Source organism: Alnus glutinosa, chromosome 8 (assembly GCF_958979055.1).
Source record: "Alnus glutinosa chromosome 8, dhAlnGlut1.1, whole genome shotgun sequence".
Classification (NCBI taxonomy): domain Eukaryota; kingdom Viridiplantae; phylum Streptophyta; class Magnoliopsida; order Fagales; family Betulaceae; genus Alnus; species Alnus glutinosa.
In genome coordinates, this window is record NC_084893.1 from 26,555,934 (window position 1) to 26,578,133 (window position 22,200).

The following is a 22,200-nucleotide window of genomic DNA, read 5'->3' on the forward strand; positions in this document are numbered from 1 at the left end:
GGAACATGCAAGCAAGAAATCAACAAATTCAATAGCCACAAGCTCCTAGTCCACGCGAGAACCAAAGCCCAACCTCTGATCCAAAACATGGTTTTTCACTTTTTCCCTTCCCTTGAAGCTGGTACGCAGATAGCTAGAAATCCTTAATTACAACATTAATAGTCATTAAATTGCACCAGCGTCTTGTTGCCAACTGCTATCAATTGTGCGTACTCCACAGCTGTAAAAAGTGAAAACGTGTGTATACGCTTCCTACATTTATAGCTATTAAACTAGTCGGCAGTTGGCAATGGTGGTTGTGAATTAAATTTACATTTATAGTTTGTAGTTGAAACATGAAACACAATCGAACCTGAGTGTTCAAGAACAAATTTAAATAGACCAATTGCCTTATTGTTTTCCATCCATTTTACAACCAAGCTTGTGTTCTTTCAATTTAAATAGATTCATTGTCTCACTTATTTTAATCCATTTCAATATCCTTTCCCTCTATGGATCATATTCTTGAACTTGATAGCCTTCAATATGATTCTTCCTCCGATGATGAGTTGGAAATAATTTCAACTTTTGCTATGGTAAAAGAACGATTGGATGGCGAAGGAGGATCAAGATCACGACGTGTTTCTGGTCGACGTCGCAATACTATTTGGCGTAATTCTTTGTAAGGCCAAGAAAACCTATTCCGCGATTATTTTGCGGAATCGGCGGTATATCCTCCCAACAAATTTCGAAGGAGGTTTCGTATGCGCCGTGACCTTTTTATGCGCATTCACGACGCAATAATATCTCATGACAGATATTTTGTTCAAGAAAGAAATGCTGCTGGAAAGCTCGGACATTCTTCTCTACAAAAGATGACTGCTGCAATTAGGATGCTCGCTTATGGAGTAACTGCAGATTTGATGGATGAATACTTACGGATTGGAGAAAGGACAGCAATGGATAGCTTTATACATTTTGTTAAAGCGGTAGTTTCAATTTTTTCTGCCGAGTACTTGAGGTCGCCAAACTCAGAAGACATTGCTAGATTGCTAGCAATTGGCGAAAGTCGTGGATTTCCAGGAATGCTGGGAAGCATCGATTGCATGCATTGGAAGTGGAAGAATTGTCCAAATGCTTGGAAAGGTATGTATTCTGGTCATAAACGTGAACCTACAATTATTTTGGAAGCCGTAGCGTCCCATGATCTTTGGATATGGCACGCATTTTTTGGGTTACCAGGGTCTCATAATGATATAAATGTGTTAGAACGATCTGATGTATTTGCCAATCTAGCTGAAGGGCGTGCTCCTCCGGTCAACTACTCAATCAATGGTCACGATTATACAATGGGATACTATCTTGCCGATGGTATATATCCTTCGTGGGCAACATTCGTAAAAACAATTCATGCTCCACAAGGAAACAAGAGAAAAAATTTTGCTGCAGCTCAAGAGTCGGCAAGAAAGGACGTAGAGCGAGCGTTTGGAGTGCTTCAAGCACGATTTGCAATTGTGCGTGGACCTGCACGGTTATACCAACCTGAACTTCTTAAAGATATTATGATGGCGTGCATAATATTGCATAACATGATCGTTGAGGATGAACGAGATATGTATCTTGGAGCAGATGAATTCAATTATGAGCAAATCAATGACGTTCCACTCGAACCACCGTCACACGAAGTTACAAATGAAGTTGTGGAGTTCATGCAAAATCGTCATCGTATTAGAGATCAAGAAACACATTTGCAACTTCAATTAGACCTCATTGAGCATTTATGGCAAATACATAGTCAATCGTAAGAAATTGTTCTCTCTAAAATTTGGTGTCATGTTATGTAGTTTGGAAAATTTGGTATCATGTTATGTAGTTTGGAAAATTTGGTATCATGTTATTTAGTTTGGAAAATATGGTATCATCTATCTATGAGTTCAGTTTGAGAACTATAAAAATTTCCATGCCTTCCCTTAATTTTTGTTGATTGAATTGGTTATTCGTCATTGCAAAAAAGAGTAACTTTGATTCAATAACCATCGAGTTGAACAATGCACCCTCTGTTGCACACACTGATGCTCATGTTTTTGCACTCTATAAATTCTGAACATGACATGCCCTTTTATAAGCACTGTTGTCGGTCAACAAAAGCTTAATAGGACTTGCAGATACCAATATCCTCCTATTTCCCATGAGTGACTTCTATGGAAGGGGTATATATATTTATGGTCATATTGTCATCATATTGCTTCAGATTATTTTATTCAATCCCAAAATAATTGAGAGTGGAAGTCGGAAATGCAGCTACTGAGTCATTGGACAGGATGAGGGATGAAAGCAAGAAAGCAGCCTTGCAGTTAGTTGACATGGAATGTGGTTATCTAACTGTTGAATATTTTCGCAAGCTTCCCCAAGATATTGAGAAGGGTGGAAATCCAACGCACTCAATTTTCTTCAAGTGTCCAACTTTCTCTCTCTGTGACTGGGTGTGTGCGCAAGTGTGGGCTCACTTGAAGAGGGGTCAAATTTTCTTCAAGAGAGGTCAAATTTTCTTCAAGTGACTGGGTGTGTGCGCAAGTGCCTTTGAACTTCAAGTGTCCAATTTTCTTCAAGTGAGTTTACCCCTCTTGAGAAAAAAAAAATTGTCCTAATTTCCTATCTACAACAATTTTTTTTTTTTCTCTTCTTTTTGCAGTCAAAACAGTTGTCTAAATTGTTGGATGAGGATCCAGCAATCATGCAGCGCCGGGGCAACCTTGGGAAAAGGCTAGAATTATACAGAAGTGCCCAACAAGAGATTGATGCAGTTGCTTGGTCCAAGTAGAGGGGAGCAGATTTATGCCAAAGTTTGAAACAAAGCAAAGGCAATGCTGATTGCAATCGGGGAACCTTGAACATGGCCCCTGGGTTACGGATTATGGAACCAAATGCTTCAAGCAAGCCTATTTATATTCAACTTTTTTTATATATATATATATAGTTAAGTCAGCCAAAAAGAATAAGTAACTCATAAGGCCCCACTTGACTTGATTAAAGGCAATTGCACAAGAAGAAAAGGACATCAGATAGAACATAATTAACAAACCATACATGTGCTACATCATAAGGCCCCACTTGACTTGATTAAAGGAAAACACGTACAGGTGCTACATGTAAGCATCATCTTAATTGACCACAAACCATAAAACAAAGCTACCCCTAATTAAAGTTGAATGAATTCCTCCCAACAAATACTAAGCCAAATTTGACCTATGATTCACAGATTCAATCAACTGCAGAAGCTTCAATCTCCTTGTGTGATGGCATAAACAAAAAAACACTTAACCATCTAAGAGATTTCCCTTTTGTCTTTTCTAACTAACAAAAAACCAAAGGTATAAACAAAAAGCCAATGACATAAACAAAAAGCCAATAGCATAAACAAAAGCCAATTACCAATGACTAGTTAGTCCTACGCTTCTGCATGATTTCCATTTGGAGAGATTGAATATATTCAAGCTGAATTGGTGACAAGCAGCTTGTATCCATCATCATAATTTCTCTTTCCTCTTTCTTTTGTTCTCTTGCCTCTTTCCTAAGTTCAACCTCAAGCTTTTGTTTCTCAATACGAACAATCTCTTCCTTTGCCATATCAATATTTTTCATTCTCTCCTCATACGATCTTTTCTTCACTTCCGTTAATTGAGTCAAAACCTCCGTTATAATCTCTTTATCTCCACAATCTTTGCTCTTTCTTTTTTTCTCTCTATCTTTCGCGGCCTTCTTGCCTATAGGTCTCTCCAAGTCTACAATAACGTCTTCTTCATCATTGTCAACACTTAGATTGATCACAGGTTGAAGAGAAGGACTTATGGATTTCTTTCTCAGCATTGTTGGCTTCAACTGCTTCCATTTTGGCAAGTTCTTCAACAACTTCCAACAATGTTCAAATTGAAATCCGATAGAGTATTCATCCCGGTACATATCCTTTGCCAAATTAATCTGAAAAAAAGAAAAGAAAAATAATTAGAATCTTCAAACTAAATATAAGGTTAATTTACTCTACTAGTAACAATTCATTTTTACCTTATCTTGCTCAGTAGCACCACTTGGATTCTTTGTTTCAACTTGTGCCAAGTACCCACAAAATTTGTTTGTAAACTTTTGGATTGATGACCATCGATTTGATAGAGAATGAGCGGAACGTTCCACCGTGTCTTCTTTCTTGTTCTCATGATAGTTCATCCAAATTTTATCCCAAAATTTGTTGCCTTTTTGATCAGTCCCTTGAATTGGATCAATGCTAGTACTAATCCAAGCCTTTACTAGTAGAATGTCTTCTTCAATAGAGAAGTTTGTCTTCTTAGTAGATTTTATTTTAGGTTGGGATGGAATTTCTTGGTAGTTTTGCAACCCTGATTGTAAGAGCGTAATGAAGCTTTGGTTTTCGTCTTGTGAATCCATGAGAGTAGGCTACCAAACAACAAGAAGTTAAAAAAGCAAAAACATGAAGATTTAATCAACCAGTATTTAAGCCAAAGATTAAATCAACCAGTATTTACAACTGAACTACAAAGATACAACAGCCAGTATCAGAACCTCTTTACAACTTCTCCACAAGACCCAAACAAGAAGCAACCAAATATACAAAACAACATTTAAAAACCAGAAAAACAACTCCTTCACTTTTCAACTGCAGCAATTCTGCAGAACCATAAACTGCATAACTAAACTAAAGTTTACAGAATCAAAACTCCTTCACTTCTCATCAACAATAAACTGCAGAAAAATAAACTTAACTACTGGACCCTCAAGATCAATTTTTACTCGGGTAAACATTCAACTGCAGCAATTCTGCAGAACCATAAACTGCATAACTAAACTAAAGTTTACTATATCAAAACTCCTTCACTTCTCATCAACAATAAACTGCAGAAAAATAAACTTAACTACTGGACCCTCAAGATCAATTTTTACTCGGGTAAACAGTAATTCTGCAGAAAGCATCTCGTAAAAATCTCACTGGGACCGGTTTACCACTTATACCGACATCTCCTCTCTAATAATGCTCTAATTACGACACATATCTACATTCTCAACGTTCCTTTTAAACCCATCTTTCCCCAAAACTCTGGTTCTCACCTCCCAATTTTTTTTTTTCTTTTTCAAGATCTGCTTCTCTGTTTCTGATTTCCATGCTTGGTCTCATTTCTATTTCTCCACATATTATAAATTGTGGAGCTCAACACAAGTCTACAGATATTGGCAGCCAAAGACTTCTTTTTCCAATCACACACTCTCAGCCATACCACATCGTCCCAATCATATGGAGGATGACCAAATTCTCAAAACAGAGAACAAAACCAGAGCTGGCAAAACACCTAGCAAACCATATTATCCAGCAAGCAACAGTCTCTATGGAAGATCTTGTGACAACAAATGCTCCAAAACCCATAACAAAACTTTCCATAAACAAACATAAGAATCCATGGATACCAGGTTCAATACAGAACAACAAAACACACCCTGTACTACAAAACAAAAAACCAGGGAACTAAAAACACTCTACAACAAACTTAACAGAGATTACAAACTCCATAAATGAACTAAGTGAGCAAGTGCTAGGAATGGGTATTTGCCAAAACTTCTGTTCTCATATATATGTTTCTATGGCTAAAACAAAAATCCATAACAATTAAAATTTTGAAAGACCCAGATCAAGAATTTCCCATATGTCAACAGAAAAATTTCCATGAAGAATCCGGTAATGTTCTAGAGATAGAAACTCCAAAATGCCCATCCCATGATTTACGACATGTACAACGAAAATATTGGAGACAATAAGAATAACCCACATTATTTTTCAACATTTTCTCGTGATAATCATGAAAATAGGAAGTGTACCTCATGAAACAGCTCGAAAATACACGAAAGAACCGTCAAGCTGGAAGAGAGATGCGAGAATCAACCCATCGACAAAAGAATGCAAGAATCAACCGCAAACTTGACTTCAACTAACAAAGAAAAAAACCCAAAGCAACGCACAACAAGAAGTTGGTTAAAATTTAAAGAAGGAACACAAACAAATAAGTAGAAACAAAGAATGGGAAAGAAAAGAACGGGTCTGGGTGTTCACCGGCGCTGCTCCAACCACACATCAACTACCGCAAGACCTGCAGCTTGTCTTCCTCGCTCCCGCCGTGCAGAAAGCTAGTGAAGAATTTTTCATCGAAAAAAATAAAGCTAGTGAAGAATGAGGGTAGAGGCGTGATGGAGGAGTTGTTTAATGGGTATGGCGCGGGAATGAAATTCAGATGGAGGGAAATGAAAGCAGAAATGGGGTTGCGTGAAAGGCAGAGATATGGCCGATTTTTTTTCGATTAAAAAATTTGATTGGGAAGCTACAGTGCTACCCAATGTATTGGGTAGCACTGTAGCTACCCAACCAAAATGGTTAAAATTGGGGTAGCTATTCTGGGTCACTTTTTTGTGTTTTTTATCAAATTTTCCCTATATATAGGGAAGGGAACCATTATAGGGAATCTGCTACTAGTGCTCTTAGAGGGTATAAGAGCATCCTCATCGAGCTCGATAGTTCAAACTTTTCACCAAATTTTGCTTAAACTTCTCAAAATCTCTCCTGCATCAAACTCTTTATTCTTTCACCAAAATGGATCTTGTCATATTCTATCACCAAATTTAACGCTTAAAATCTATTCGCCATTTTTTTTTTTTTTTTTTTTTTTTTTTTTTTTTTTTTTTTTTTTATCTCATTCTCGCGCCTTCTTCCCTTCTTCACTGTCATCTCCCTCTGGCCTTCCTCCCTTTCTTCACGCCCAAGCCCAAGATTTTGTTTTCCACACCTGGCTCGCACTGGCGGAACCCTCGGCACCCACAGCTTCCTCAGCAACAACGGCGCTGGCGTGTCGTGCATCCAGAGAGAGACCGGCGCCAGAATCCACTGCGAGGCAGCGGCGCCCGGATCCGACCACCGGATCGTCCTCCTCGTCGGATCTGCGTTGAAAGCCGAGCTAGGTTTTCTAGCTCCTCGTCCCCCTGAAATTGGTAGAAAATCCGAGCTCCTCGTCGTCGTCGTCGGAGAAAATCCCTTTTCTCTAGCTCCTCGTCATCGGATCTGGGTTTCTAGCTCCTCGTCCCTCTGAAATTGGTAGAAAATCCGAGCTCCTCATCCCTCTGAAAGTCGTCCGATCTGGGTTGCCTTCAAATTGGTAGAAAAATATTTTTTTTTTGGTGATTGTTGTGCTTTGGAATTTGATTTAAGAGAGTGGGATGAAAATTGGTAGAAAATCCTGCAACCTAATTTGAAGTTTTTGATTATGTGGGTAGCCGACTGTGGTGAGAGTGTTTTTGTTTGGAAAATTTGATGTTCATACAGTTAAATTGGTTGGTGTTCAAACTAATAAAAAATAATTTATAATTAAAATAGAGAAATGTTTAGAGAGTTTGATGTAGGAAGTGTTTCAAAAGTGAGAGATAAAATCAAAAAAGTAAATTGTTTAAGTTAAATTTGGAGAAAATTTTGGAGTTTGATGAGGATGCTCTAAGGGTGTGCTTTCTGCCAAGTCGGAAAGGCGAAAGCAGTCACTTAGCTGAACTACTAATACGACGACGTTTGGAACTCTTCATTAAACAAATCGAGCTCCCATCAGCCTCGTCGTTATCATCTCTCACCGCGGAGAGAAGCTTGCACAAGCAATGGCAACCCGCGCGATGCTCAGACTCAGAGCGTTCGCGAAACGCACCGTTCCGTTCCACTCTTCAATTTCTCGATCCGTAAGTTCTCGACCATTTACATGATTGTTATCTGAACTGCTTTCAAAGAATCCAAGCTTATATATGTATTTATGTACGTGAATTTGAAGATATATATGATACGGATTTAATTCCAATACATGTGTTCTAGCGCTTTCTTTGTTGAGATTTGCGCTGGGGAAAGCTTTGTCACAATCATAAGGTTTAGGCACAATAAGAGAATATCTGAATCAAATATGATTTAATTGGTTTTTTCACCACACTCAAGCAAAGGAATCCATTGAGTTCTTAGTCAAAGAGAAAAATTTTATTGGTACTTGAACTCTATACGCATACTTCTCAGTCCTCGCTGGGCCTTCTATGCACGAAACTTGAAAGAAAATGAACTAAAACGTCTTCTATATACACTAACCTGTAAAGGCATATGCATCACCCAGACCAGCTTTTTGTTTAACTGTATATACTACTTATCCCATAAGCTTGAACGGATAAGAAATAGTTAATTTAATTATTTGATTAATTCTTTAACACTCCTCATATTTGGGCTCAAACTACATTTTAATAAGTGTGACTCAATACGTAAAATATTTAATTGAAAATGAGGCGTGAACTGTGAAGTCAGGGTTTAAACTTATAACCTTTGCTTTGATACCATGTTAAATCACCACTTATCCCAAAAGCTTAAGCTAATAGAAAATAATAAATTTAATAATTTAATTAATACTTTAACATGTACGAGTTGCCTCAACTGGCAAGTGGGTATACTCCACACATTGTTGGTTGAGGTTCGAATCCCCTCATTGACCTAATGCTTGGGTAAGGGATAGCTCAAGTGCTCGAGGTTTACTCATACATTAATACATTATAATCCCTAGGTTAGCTGTGGTACATAGTTTTTCCTGTTATGAAAAAAACATTTTGTTAAACTAAAATGCCAATCATGTGGCTGATTCTTTCAATCAAAGCACAACTCTTAAGAAATTCAAGAAACAACTCACACAACCAAAAGACAGAAGCAAATGCATTAGCATTAGTCTTTCACCTATTGAAATGCATGCAAAGAAGAACACACATGCAAAGCATGCTTCTATATATTAGGTTCACAGACCTACAAGTTGGAGTTGAGGATGACTCTCAACAGTCTTTTTCTATATAGGCGAGCACATTGGTTCTTGCTGAGCATGAAGGTGGTTCTATCAAGGCCTCATCTGTGAGTGCAGTAGCGGCTGCAAGTTCTTTAAGCAAGGACAACTCCATCTCTGTGCTATTGTCCGGCTTGGGTCCTTCACTTCAAGAAGCTGCTTCACATGCTGCCTCATGTCATCCTGCAGTTTCTCAGGTAGCTTAAGCTCAACTTGTGATCCTCTTACTCTGCATGGACTTCCTGGTTGCTGCTGCTATTTCATATTTGTTTTGTTCCTATAGTCATTTCATTTTTGACGCAAAAATGCACTTAGTTGTATATCAAATTTGAGGTGCTTTTTGGGAAATCTACTGAAATGGGATTAGCACTTGCTCTTTAAGATAGAGGCAGAATTGGGTATATTGGATGTTAGAATAAGCGTTGATTTGGTTTTCTTTCATAGAGCCCATTAAGTCGAAATACTTGTATACTTAGGAGCGCCTTATGCTTTTTTAACGAAATGTTCTTACTTATAAAAAAAAAGTGTTGCTATACTTTTCAAGAGTTACATATGAACAGCGAGATTTTCACCTTGCCAAAGCCCAGAAGATTGATGACCTCTGAGATATTGTTGTCTTTGATTTTCTCATGGTTAATGTTCAAGGAAGAAAACAATGTATCAAGACTTTCAACAACATCCTGTCATCTCACAGTGATGTGTCTTTGAGACACAGTTCAAGGACATAGTATTATGGGATTCTGAAAGTCAGCCGACACTATTTCTTGCACAGGTGCTTGTAGCTGATTCGGATCAATTTACATATCCTTTAGCAGAACCTTGGGCTAAACTAGTCCATTTCGTTCAGCAGAGAGGTGGCTATTCGCACATAATTGCACCTTCAGGTTCATTTGGGAAAAACATTCTACCACGCGCAGCTGCTCTGTTAGATGTTTCTCCAGTTACAGATGTTATTGAAATATCTGAACCTAATTTATTTGTCAGGTACATTCTGTTGCTTAGCCCCATTGCATGATTTTGATGCCTTCTCCTTCTGTGTTGTCTATTGATTAATATGTGAGTTAATGTTGCTTAATTCTATGTTAGTTACGCACTTCACATACTTGAAACCCTTTGTACAAAGAACCCTCTATCAGGTAACAAGCAGAATTCAAGCATCGAAACTGATATCCTTCCATTGATACCATGTCATTGGTTATTTGAACATTGAAAAGCTACTCCATCAGGTCTTGAGTGAGGTCTAATTATAAAACTATGTTGAAGTTAATTAGGACAGATTGCAGTACTTTTACCTTTTAGGGCCATATGTTCTTGTATATGCTATCAAGATACTATAGCATTCTTGTGAGTTCAAAGTTTTTTTTTGGAGTTCGAATTTCCATCCCTATTGTGAAACCATGCAGCCTACAGCCTACAGGGATGCTAAAGTTACATCAGCTTCTAGAAGTAATATAGCTTACTCTGAAAGTTGTTGATCATTGTTTAAAGTTATCCAACGGAAATACAACACATTGTTAGATATCTATGTCCTCTGTCTCTGAGGAAGGACCCATTTTTATTTTTTATTTTTCATTTTAATGGTTCATATCTTTTCTTCCCTCTATGTGTTTCCCTTTGTGTCTATAAGGAAGGAATTTAAACAGACAAAAGAAGAGGTAGTTACTACTTTTATTATTTAATGTCCCTATATCTGTTTTTTCTATGGGTCTGGCTGGTGCCAAGTAAAAGTTACTTCCCATCTTTATCAGTAACTTTAATTATTTATGACAACTTGCTGCTCTTGTTTTGAGAAGTTAACAAAACTGTATGTGTGTGTCTATATATATATATATTCAAACAGTAAAATGCAGAAGATTTTCATACATTCTACAGGTTTCACAATCCATTCCATTTACCTAAAAGTCCAAAACATATTGAGTAATATTGCTAAAAGAAGTATCGTTAAAATTCTAGGCATTCATTTCTGCTGTATTGTTGTCATTATCATGTTTCTTCAGTTAATCTACACTGGTAGAATGGTTTTTGCATATCACATGACATTAGCAAAGAAAAGGATTAGCGATTTCTAGAAATCAACTTACTTTACCTAGTAACCGTTCTTAAGGTAATGCTAATTCATAGACGGTTTTACAAGCTCATTATGTCATATAGATAATCAATATAAAGCAATGCTTGAAAGTTGAAATATTTGAAATCCTCAATGAGGCATCACATTCGCATAAAATTTGAAAGCAAACACAAAATGCCATTCAAGTTCACTCTTAATGGTGTCTTTTTGGGTCCTGGAAAGGTGCTAAAGTGAACCATTTTCTGGTCCTCGTGCTTTGGCATTATCCAAAGTAACTCTTAAGCCTTAACTACGTGTCTAAGGTAAATGAGATTTCCTCATCTGACTGAAACTAAGATCTAAAATCATTTGGCAGGCCAATATATGCTGGAAATGCACTTTGTACAGTTCGATATAATGGTGCCAACCCTTGTATGCTGACCATTAGATCCACATCTTTCCCAGTGCCCCCAACCTCAGCTGATTCAAAATATAATCAAGCTCCGATCTCCCAGGTTGATCTCTCAACCTTCGGTGAAGGTCTGTTTTTCTTTTTCCAATGGATAGGAATTCTTTTTGTCGGCAATTCTCTGCCTTGAATATTTCCGAAGAAGAGAATGTGTCTAGTCCTCTGTTTATCTATTGATTTGTAGTTCTTGTTCAATATTTAAAATGCTAGAGAGTTAATAATCTATTGGGTGATTCTTGGTAATTAGATTTATCTGGTAATTACTAGCATTTCCTGACAGGTTATTGTGTATTTATTAACAGATTCTAAAGGTAAATCTAGATATGTAAAGCAGACATCTCAGAATACAGAACGCCCAGATCTTGGGAATGCACGAATTGTAGTCACTGGTGGCCGTGGGTTGAAAAATGCTGAGAACTTCAAGATGATAGAGAAGCTTGCAGAGAAACTTGGTGCAGCAGGTACATTTTACATTTCAGAAGAATTTTTATTCTTGCATCTTGGACCTATAAGCATATGCTATTGTTGTAAATATGACCCTGTCTCTGTCTCTGTCTCTCTCTGTCTCTGTCTCTGTCTCTCTCTCTCTCTCTCTCTCTCTCTCTTAATAATATAAGTATAATTTGGTGATTCTTTCTTTGTTTTTGCTTAGTTGGTGCTACCCGTGCTGCTGTTGATGCTGGATTTGTTCCTAATGACCTCCAGGTAACACCTATTATGGGTATCTCCAAATTTGTATATATCATTTAATATCATTACATGATATCATCAGATAGCCCTTTCATTCCATTAGTTCCTTGTTCTTTATTTGTTTGAACCCATTTGCTCTAATTGCTGTTATGCAACACAGAAGCATAGAATTGTTTCAGCTGTTCATTCTGACTTGAAAGCTGTGATGATTCTGAATTTGGAACCTAGAAAAATAGAAAGAAAAGGAAAGAAGGAAAAAATGTTTGCAATGTAGATCCTTCATCTTGAGTACTTATTACAATACTCATACACGCAATAACGCCGTTTATAATTTGAAATATGTACAGAATCACATAATATATTTTGGTGGTACCTCTGCCTGATGCTTGTGTATATAAGTTTGGGATTCTCATGATGGCATGAGAACTTATTCAGTTGCTGTCTTTTGGGGTTCTGAGGTGCCTCTGATAACATTAAAAGTATATTTAAGGTTCACTTCTACATGTGTTATAATTAGTTGATCATGTTATTGAGGGGGGGGGGTTCTTATATTTGTTTTCTCCCGTGGTCTTAGTTGTGAGTGCCTTTTGTGTCAGGTTGGCCAAACTGGAAAGATTGTTGCCCCAGAGTTATATATGGCTTTTGGTGTATCAGGAGCCATCCAGCACTTGGCAGGCATGAGAGATTCCAAGGTCATTGTTGCTGTTAACAAAGATGCAGATGCAGCCATATTTCAGGTGACGGCTTAGCCTTTTGTGCCCTTTTGCTCTCTTAATACTGTCAAGGTCATTTTACCATGTTAGTACCCTTGGCTATTCAAATCTCAAGGTTTATAATAAGATACAGTTTATCTCTTCCTTTCATGAAAGTAATACCTAATAAAAAAAACTAGTTTTTTTTCCTCTGGGGTGGGGCGTGTTTGAAAGGAAAACCTTTCCAATTAGTTGAATTTGTGCGTTTCAAACCTATTTTTCATCTTTTTGTGTTTGATGAAATAATACACTTACATGGTGGGAAATGGTAACTAAGTATTCAAATGAGACTTGCAATTCCATGTCTTGTGGTCAATAATGCACTTTGCCAGTTTTCTCTGCTTACGTTATGCAATTGCTGGTTACATTTGGGATATGAGATCACCAGGAAGTTGTCTTATGTCTTTTCAGTTCGATAAAACAGTTAAAAACTTATAAACTGAAATTTATTTGTCCCATACTAGCGAAATGTAGTCCTTGAGCAAACTGCTGATGAAGAGTACTTACACTTTTCAGAATAATTGAAGTTTTCTTTATCTTACCTTTCCTGCTTTGACTGCCAAAAAATAGAAACTACTTTCAGATTTTAGAGCTAGATAACCTCTTTTCAATTGCAATAGAATGATGCATTAGCCTTTGCTCAATGCTTTAATCACTGTATAACCTGCTTTGCTTTCATTTTTTTTTGGATGCAAGCTTTTGTGGAAATAGATTTTGCTTGCATCTGGTTCTCGCCCTTCTAATGCTCTCCTTGAATTGCAGGTTGCTGATTATGGACTCGTAGGTGATCTTTTTGAGGTGATACCAGAATTGCTAGAGAAGGTTCCAGAGAGAAAATAAACCTCTAACTAGTGCATTTCCAGGCTCCTTGTTGCTGAATATCTTGTTTATAAGAAGTTTCATTCTGTATGAATAATAATAATCATAATAATTGAAATTTGATTTTGAACACGTCCGTGTATCACTGCTTGTGCTGTTATCTTATTTTCTTTGAACTTCCTTCAACATATAAGAAGATTTGAATTGGTCTCAGCCTGTAGCCCATAGATAAAATTCTCATTTAGAGGAATTGTTAACAAACAAGAAAATGGGAAAGAGTGGGTGAAGCTTCTCTATATAACATCAGAGCCACTTCTCTAATACAAGTGGATTGCCCGGACAATGTAAACTCCTTTCCTTCAAAAGTATCAATACATTTCATGATCCCAGATTCCCAATTACCAAGGTTGCTGTTGAAACATAAAGAAGATGTAAAATTCTTTTTCCTGATTTTACTTATAAGGGAACAAATTATGGTATGTGATTTCTGCTCTTTATATTTGCCTTCCATCAAAGGTCCATCAAAGCTGTTTTTTTATTTGCTGAAAATTCTATCCAATATGAATAACCAAACCATTTAATAATAATAATAATAATAATAATAAAGTATGTTTAGGGATAGAGTAAGGATACAATATGAGATGTGACCGAAGTAATCTTTGGTAAAGTGATTTTTATTATTTTATGGCTGCCCACTTATCTTCTAAATTATATTTATCGGATTTGAAATTGTAATTAGGTTTATATTGCTTTGAATATAATTTGTGGAATCTTCTGATGTAGAGAACGGTAAAGTTTTGTTCTTGTTGTAAAGAAGTTTCAACAGGCGCATCTAGTGTAGTGGTATCATAGTACCCTCCCACGGTACTGACCGGGGTTCGATTCCCCGGATGCGCAAAATTCCTTTTATTTTTTTGTTTGGAAAAAAAATCTTCTCTCTTTGGTCCTCTTCATATGATATCATTCATTATGGGTCACATTTTATTCATTAAAAAAAAAAAAGGAAAAAAAAAGGATAACTTTGGTCTCCCAAAGGCTTGAACAGTCAAGTGAAAACGTGTTTAACGTGTTGGGAGGGACACCCTCTGCATTGTGAGGAATCGAGGACACTGAAATCATTTTGATTGGATAGCTTTGTGGCGATAGCCACTAGAGGGTGGCACAAAAGTTAAAATGGGGTCAGAATAAAATCCGTTCTATATCAATCAATTAATGTTTACATATACGTGGATTGCTATTTGTCGAACACCATGTCTCCGGGTCTCATCCACATCTTACCATGTGAAGGTTGTCCCTTGAAACCATGAAAAATGTTTCTAAAAGCTTCAATTCTCAAACATGTGGGGATTATTGCTAACTTCTTCTTAAACATATGGCCACTTGGATTTTAAAGGCAGCTACCTGCTACCAGCCACCGGCACTTGAATTGTACTATCGAGCTAGGGTTTGAGTTCACACGAAAACAAAAAAAAATAATCAAAATTTTAAGATTCTAAGATAAGTAATGACGTAACAGTTTGATTAGGTCGGAACAATTCGGTCTCGACATTCCTACAAAGTATACAAATGCTAGCTAGCTAGCAGCCTGATTTGGGCAAGTTGGTTTGGAACTTCCAGAAAGCAATTTGTAGTCAGATTTGTCATCCTAGTTAGAAGAAAATCTATGGGAGATTGACTTTATGAGATGAGAATAGTGTCAGGACAGCAATCTGATGGGGCCATGGAGACCCATTTAGGTAAGTGACAAAGCTCGAAGAAGAACGCCCTAAATTACAGACAAATTAGCTAGGTGGCCGGCATGCACAGGCACACACATTTTAGTTATGGGCATCCCATGAATTTCATATTCAGCTTAGTTCAACGAATGTAGGCATATCCATGAGGTTGCTTCTTCATTTCTTTTACCAATTAATTAATTAATTAATCAATGAACTATATGTAGCTTTTGCTGCTCTTCCTTGTAACGAAAAGCCTCTACCTTAAGGCAACATGAACTTGTAAAAAAAGGTGAAACTCATTGTCTTAACAAGTTTAAAAGGTCATAATTAATTAATGATATTTCGTTAAACTATCTATTTAGATGATTTTTTTTTTTTTCGTTTGGTTTTTTCCGATCATACACATTAATTGACAAACTATATATATATTAAAATTGATTTGTCTAATTTTTATTTAAAATCATAAATTTGAAAGCCTCTAATTAATTAATTTCAAGAAACTAATAACTTTGGTTTCTTTTCCAAACTATAGGATAAGCTTTAAAGTAACAAACTTTTTTTTTTTTTTTTTTAATAAATGTCTACATGTTAATTTTTATTCTTCTAAGGGCTTGAAAGTTTGCATGAGCACATATTTGTATGACCGAGTATATGTTAGTGATCTGTTCTCAATGATTGAAGGACTAGCAAACTTCGGTCCAGGGGTTAAAGATCATTTTCATTTACGTTTCAGATTAAATTTTACTGATTTAATGATGTATATATTGTCAAATTATTTAAAATTTTAAATGACATGACGTTATAAGATATGGCAAAATAAAATATTAATCGTAGAGGCCAGTAATTCCATTTACTAAAAGCCCCCTCATGCCCAACAAAGCCCCACTCAAGCCTAATAGAACTTATTACCCTCGAACTTTGGAAGATCCAATATATTCGCCCCCAGGACGGTCTGTGCCTAGCGGGTTATCCCTCTCTCGGGGATGGCCCGAATTAACAACGGTCTCCAGATTGACGGTCGCTTGCTTGCTCAATGAACACACACACGTTGTGGGAGGACCATAAAAGAAAAGGTACGTACCTTGAGTATCCCTCTAGTTATAGTCTTACGTACCTATTTAGACTTGGCCGAATAAGGGAAGGATTCGTGGGAGCACCAGTGACCCGCCTAAGGATAGCAATTCATGAGAATATATAACATCTTCCATATTGGACCTTGACCTATGATCCTTGCCATAACTAGCCTACTTGCCTTAACAACGGCATTCCTATAATTAGTAGAGGTGTCAAGCCATGCACACTATCCCTTTTCACTCTCTTACCTCCCAATGCATTCTTTAAACATCATACTAACTTAGGCATTAGAGTGTCTTCCGCTTATATGTACCTTCAATGAGTCACCTATGTCTGTTTTTTTGCTTTTGCAAGTCTCTTTACCTGAATTATCGACGTGCGGTCAATTGTACCAACACATCCTATTCATCCATCCAGATCGCAGCGATATTGCAAAGTATGAATAGTTGTTCAAATTGTTAAATTATTAATTAAATGATTAAATTTATCATTTTTTATCAACTTAATTTTTTAAATAAGTAATGATTTAATATGATATTAAATCTAAGGCCATAAATTCAAACTTTTACCCTACAATTTACTCTTCCTTTGGTTAAATCATTTCGGCTTTAAGCTTTAAAATAAATGATGAGTTAACAAAAATTACTCTCTTTTTTTTTTTTTTTTTTTTTTTGTCGGTGATCTGGAATCTGGATCCCAAGGAATGTCGACGTACCTCAACTTGATTTATGGTTGTCGTACGGGATATCAATCTTTTTCCTATACTGCAGGCCGGTTATTATGGCCTTTTTGACTTGTAAAGAATAAACAGGAAGGAACATTAAAAGATTTTTTTTTTGGCTTTTTTTTCTTTTTCATCTTTCCTATATTATTTTGCCGGTTAAAATTATCTCTCCATTTATTCTGAATATATTTACCATTTCTTTGTTGCATTTAAGGCATTGATGGGACATCTTAAAAAGCAAGCAAGACGACTTAAACCTTTTTTTTTTTTTCCCTTTCTTTTTCTGCATAAATTGTGGCTCTCAATATTTGGAAAAAAAAAAAAAAAAAAAAAGGAAAAGAAGTGGCTCTCAATAGTTGGAGATACTAAAATAATGGCTCTTAATTAAGTTCATTATATACAGCAACAGTTTAACATGATTTTTGTTCATGCACACAGAGAGAGAGAGAGAAGATTAAATTGGAATTACCCAAAATAATTCATTAACATAGAGAAAGGAACTAAGCAAAGGCCCCTCTTCTTCAGTTCTGTGCAGTCACTATCTCTCCCAATAAAACCCATTTCAGTACTTCTCCCCTCTATCTGTCCTGAAGCACTTCCTTTCTCCTATAAAAACAACATACAAAAGGCTCCTTGTAATTAGGTGATCATATAATATATATGATTGAGAAAGCCATAAAAAAAAAAAAAAAAAAAAATTAACAAGGAATAATTAATAGATATTAATGTTTTACCTGACATATTTCTGTATTATAGTTCCGTTTTGCAATATTCAGATTACAAACCTACCGAAACAGAAAAGAGAAAAAAAAAAATTGATCATTTTCCATACAAGATCAAAGAATGCGAATATGAAAAAAAAAAAAAAAAAAAAGAAGAAGAAAAGAATTCTGACCTTGGGACTGCTGACAGGAGAACTAGCAGTATCCTCTAGAGCATCATCAACCAAAGCTCCGATTGTTTTCCTCTTCTTGAAGCTCAATCTTTTACTACTGATCTTATCCAAAGACTTTTTTCCGGCAAAAGAAGCAGCATCAGAAACAAGAGAAGAGCTTTTAAAACGGGAAGAGCAATAGCTGTGTTCTTCTTCGTTGTTGTTGTTGTTGACTAAGAAATCTTCAAAGTAGACAGTCCAGCCACTCTCCTCTGGAGATCTTTCATTGGAAGAGAGGGCTTTGCTCATAGAATTAGTTGAGTTCTCCATCCAAAAAGCAAGAGAAGATGAAAGAAAAGATAATTGAATGAGGTTTGAGACTTGAGAGAAGACCTCTTAAAGGAAAGCACCTATATATATATATATATATATAGAGAGAGAGAGAGAGAGAGAGAGAGAGAGAGAATCCTGAAGCATATGAGTTGGTAATATTGGTGTGGGACATAGGAAGTTGGGGAAGTTAAAACTTAGATTATGCTAGAGAGAGAGGGAGAGAGAGAGAGAGAGAGAATCCTGAAGCATATGAGTTGGTAATATTGGTGTGGGACATAGGAAGTTGGGGAAGTTAAAACTTGGATTATGCTAGAGAGAGAGAGAGAGAGAGAGAGACAGACTGACAGAGAGTTTGACATTGTTATATATATATATATGAAAGAAGATTAGATATGTACGCATGCACCAACAGAGGATTGACAAAGATTTTTTTTAGGGTGGACTTACCAGATTTCTACCAAATGCGGTGAAGCAGCCACAGAATTCACTTAATTAAAGCGACCTTGTACCAGTATGGTCATTTTGTTAATCTCAGGAGAAGTTGTTATTTCTTCTTTTTATATATATATATATATATATATTCGGTTATTCTACGTAAATAGATCCATTAGTTTCACAATGATGTAGATTGCATATATAATATTATATCTTCTTTTTCAAACAATATTCCATTCTAAGACCTACTCAGACCATGACCACTACCCACTTTTGCCACTGAACCACGGATCTGTGCTAGCTGTAGATCGAAGATGTTTGGTTTTGTTAATTTTTGGCAACCTAATTATGATGATGAGAGATTTTTAATATTCTCCTCTCTCTCATAAATAAGAACCTCTTCTTGCTTATAACCCATGCACCTACCCACAGTTATAATATACTAGTATCTATATATATAAAATTTATCATTGAATTTGAAAGATTCACGTGTGGGTTCATAAATTCAATTGTGAATTTACGTATTTCTTATACGGATGTGGACAATAAATGGGTACAAGAATGAAAACAAATTTACTTATAAAAAAAAACATTTCTCTAGAATATATATTGATAAGAATAAAAATCATTTATCATAAAAGGGAATTTGTTTAATTATCAGATTGATTAATTAATTGTTATCAGGTTTAGTTATCTTATTTTCACCCATTCCAATATTTAATTATCTTATAAATAGGAGTCGATCATTTCTAATATAAATATCATCAAGAAAATATATATAAGAGGACATAAATGTAGCTCTACTGGACTCTTTTCCTAGTGGTAAACATGTACGTGTATCTAACACAGAACCACCCATAAATTCTAGTCTTCATTTTTCTCCATTTTTTTTTTCCGCTTAATTTCCTATTTTGTTTTCCATTTTATCATAAGTTTCTCCCGCTACAATGTTAAGTTAAAACTAATCCATAGAATAATGGACACAGTAGTACTTCTAGAGTAAATTAATGCTAGAAGATAGACTTTTGCCCATTCAAAAGTGATGTAATTTTTAAAATAACTATTGCATCAAAGTTCAATAGTGATTCATTTTAAATTTAGCTAATGATAATTTTAAAAGTCACATCACTTTTAGATGGACAATAAGAAAACAAAAGTTTTCTTTCTAGCATTACTCGTATTTCTACTAACTGCAACAGTTTTTGCCATATATTATACTTAAACATCTATCTTTATTAACTGGATTAGATAACTACTAGTATTTTATACCATCACGAAAATTATATACTAAGCATCTTTTTCAGGACACTATATATAAGTAGCTTGGGGTCATGATCAGATAGGATTGGAATTCAATCTTTTGGTCAAAATTTCCTTTCCAGCCATCCAAACACACCTTATAAACCAACTTGCTATTGATCCCATGAAGCATGGATCGCAACATTACATTCTCGATCTGCACTATCTCGTGAGAAATAGAAATGCTTTTAATTTGGTCGATCACCACGCACGTTCGTTCCAACTTTTTTCTTGGTCATCCGTTGAAAACCAATTAAGATGGCCCCCATGCATCATGGATGAATTATATATATATATATATGTATTGAGAATATTGACTTCGGCTACAAACAAACATAAAATATAACGAGAAATTTGTTTTTTTGGAAAACTAAAATAGCTTATATATAACTTGTAGGGCTTTTGTTGCCTACTTGTTTAATTAATGACCAGTTTGGTATTTCGCTGACGTTGATTTTTTTTTTTTTTTTTAATAGTTTTTGCGGTCGACCCAATATACCTCATCATAGATTGCATTACGATTGGTTTTTCTTTTTTAATTAATAAACTTTACACCTCTAGGATATATGAAGGGATGCCACATAATTGGGAACATATAAACAACATATTCTTTGTTTTGATCGATGATAAACTATATATATTTGGTTTTACGATAATTAATGTATGTACAAGGCACAAAATTAAAGGAAAGATATTTAATTTGAGTAAAATTAAAAAGAAAGGGAAAGACATCAAAGTTCAAACTTCCAAGTTTTGAAAACTCACTACAAAAAAAAGGCAAATTCTGGACGGTTTTTAAAACCGTCTAGAATTAAATTTTTACAGACGGTTTTCAAAAAACCGTCCGTAAAAAAATAAATTACGACGGTTTTAAAAAAACCGTCTGTAAATTTACAGACAGTTTTGAAAAACCGTCTGAAAATGTAAATTTTTAGACGGTTTTAATAAAACCGTCAGTAAAATTACAGACGGTTTTACTTAAAACCGTCTACAAATTATTTTGCAGTCGGTTTAATTGAAACCGTCTGCAAAATTGCAGACGGTTTGAATTAAACCGACTGCATTTTTACAGACTGCAATTTTATTTTTAAAAATATGGAGTCCATGTCATCGATCCGCACCTCAAATAAACCCCACATCTCGACTGTCTCTTTCATTTATCAACGACCCACAGTGTTTTTAAATCCCTCTTGGCCAAGATTTTCCCTAAGATCAGGCAAGGCGCGACTGAAGATTGGCGAGACGGGCGACGGTATCATTCTTCTTCTTCTCTCTCCGGCCGGCAACTGGAGACGGGCGACGGGATCTGGACTGAACGGCGGGATCGGGATGACAGGAACGGAATGGCGGGAGAGAGTGTCGGATCTGTCAAACCCATGCCGGTGTGCGTGGGTTTCCGACGGATCTGGCGATGTTGTCGAGGTTTCCGGGCTGATTCGGCCGAAACCGGCTCTGGGTCGTTGTGGGTTGGAGTTGATGGGTTGGTGATTGGGGTGGGTTTCGGTGATTGTTATGGGTTGAAGCTGACGGGTTTGCTTCTTTTTTTTTTTTGATTGTTTGAGGTATATATTTTTTGGTTGATTTGTGAAAGGGGGTTGGTTGGCTGTGGCTGTGGAAGAGAAACAGAGGATGGGTTGAAGCTGTCGGGTTTGCTTTTTTTTTGATTGTTTGAGGTTGATTTGTGGTTGTCCAGAAATATTTTTTGGTTGATTTGTGGTTGGTTGTGGCTGTGGAAGAGAAACAGAGGAAGACGTCGATTAGCTAGCTTGTAGCAGATTTGGTGCGGCTGAACGGCTCGATGGTGGTGACCGGAGCTGATCGATTTTCGGTGTATATTCCTGGACTCCGGTGGAGAACGAGAAGGAGCACCGCTGGACAAAAATAATAATTAAAAAAAAAAAAAATAGGTTCCCGACGGTTTTGGGCAAAACCGTCCATAATTTTTCTGGACGGTTTGGCCCAAACCGTCCAAAAATTCATTTAGCGACACCATAACCTAGACGGTTTTAAACCGTCTAGAAAAAACCGTCTGGAATTGATTCCAGACGGTTTTTTTTGCATTTCTGGACGGTTTAAAACCGTCCAGAATTTGCTTT

At 36.3% G+C, this 22,200-nt stretch overlaps 3 protein-coding genes and 1 non-coding gene across 4 annotated transcripts; 3 read left to right on the forward strand and 1 right to left on the reverse strand.

The window, feature by feature from the left end:
* The first annotated feature begins 591 nt into the window (after positions 1-591).
* LOC133876310 (uncharacterized) lies at positions 592-1,784 on the forward strand. Its single transcript, XM_062314586.1, has 3 exons — positions 592-707; positions 797-1,125; positions 1,222-1,784. Exons 1-3 carry the CDS (start codon positions 592-594, stop codon positions 1,782-1,784), a joined length of 1,008 nt encoding a protein of 335 aa, XP_062170570.1.
* A 5,809-nt stretch (positions 1,785-7,593) lies between these two features.
* Positions 7,594-13,779, forward strand: LOC133874600 (electron transfer flavoprotein subunit alpha, mitochondrial). Its single transcript, XM_062312458.1, has 8 exons — positions 7,594-7,749; positions 8,885-9,067; positions 9,643-9,854; positions 11,294-11,457; positions 11,689-11,847; positions 12,039-12,091; positions 12,673-12,813; positions 13,591-13,779. Exons 1-8 carry the CDS (start codon positions 7,672-7,674, stop codon positions 13,666-13,668), a joined length of 1,068 nt encoding a protein of 355 aa, XP_062168442.1. The 5' UTR covers positions 7,594-7,671; the 3' UTR covers positions 13,669-13,779.
* A 694-nt stretch (positions 13,780-14,473) lies between these two features.
* On the forward strand, positions 14,474-14,544 carry TRNAG-CCC (transfer RNA glycine (anticodon CCC)). Its single transcript has one exon. It is a non-coding gene; the product is annotated as a tRNA-Gly (tRNA).
* Positions 14,545-17,526: 2,982 nt separating this feature from the next.
* On the reverse strand, positions 17,527-18,453 carry LOC133875959 (vascular-related unknown protein 4-like). The gene is made up of 3 exons (XM_062314249.1): positions 18,059-18,453; positions 17,898-17,948; positions 17,527-17,769 (listed from the first exon to the last, which is right to left on the reverse strand). The coding sequence occupies exons 1-3, from the start codon at positions 18,365-18,367 to the stop codon at positions 17,629-17,631; spliced, it is 501 nt and encodes a 166-aa protein (XP_062170233.1). The 5' UTR covers positions 18,368-18,453; the 3' UTR covers positions 17,527-17,628.
* Between the last annotated feature and the right edge of the window lie 3,747 nt (positions 18,454-22,200).

Bases quoted from the DNA above. Each gene is read 5' to 3' on its own strand.
- LOC133876310 (XM_062314586.1), top strand. From the start codon at position 592: ATGGCGAAGGAGGATCAAGATCACGACGTGTTTCTGGTCGACGTCGCA. The intron at 708-796 runs GTATATCCTCCC...ATCTCATGACAG, and splicing joins ATTATTTTGCGGAATCGGCG to ATATTTTGTTCAAGAAAGAA. The intron at 1,126-1,221 runs GTATGTATTCTG...TTGGGTTACCAG, and splicing joins TTGTCCAAATGCTTGGAAAG to GGTCTCATAATGATATAAAT.
- LOC133874600 (XM_062312458.1), top strand. From the start codon at position 7,672: ATGGCAACCCGCGCGATGCTCAGACTCAGAGCGTTCGCGAAACGCACC. The intron at 9,068-9,642 runs GTAGCTTAAGCT...TTTCTTGCACAG, and splicing joins GTCATCCTGCAGTTTCTCAG to GTGCTTGTAGCTGATTCGGA. The intron at 11,848-12,038 runs GTACATTTTACA...GTTTTTGCTTAG, and splicing joins AGAGAAACTTGGTGCAGCAG to TTGGTGCTACCCGTGCTGCT.
- LOC133875959 (XM_062314249.1), bottom strand. From the start codon at position 18,367: ATGGAGAACTCAACTAATTCTATGAGCAAAGCCCTCTCTTCCAATGAA. The intron at 17,949-18,058 runs GTCAGAATTCTT...CTGTTTCGGTAG, and splicing joins CTCCTGTCAGCAGTCCCAAG to GTTTGTAATCTGAATATTGC. The intron at 17,770-17,897 runs GTAAAACATTAA...TTGTTTTTATAG, and splicing joins ATAATACAGAAATATGTCAG to GAGAAAGGAAGTGCTTCAGG.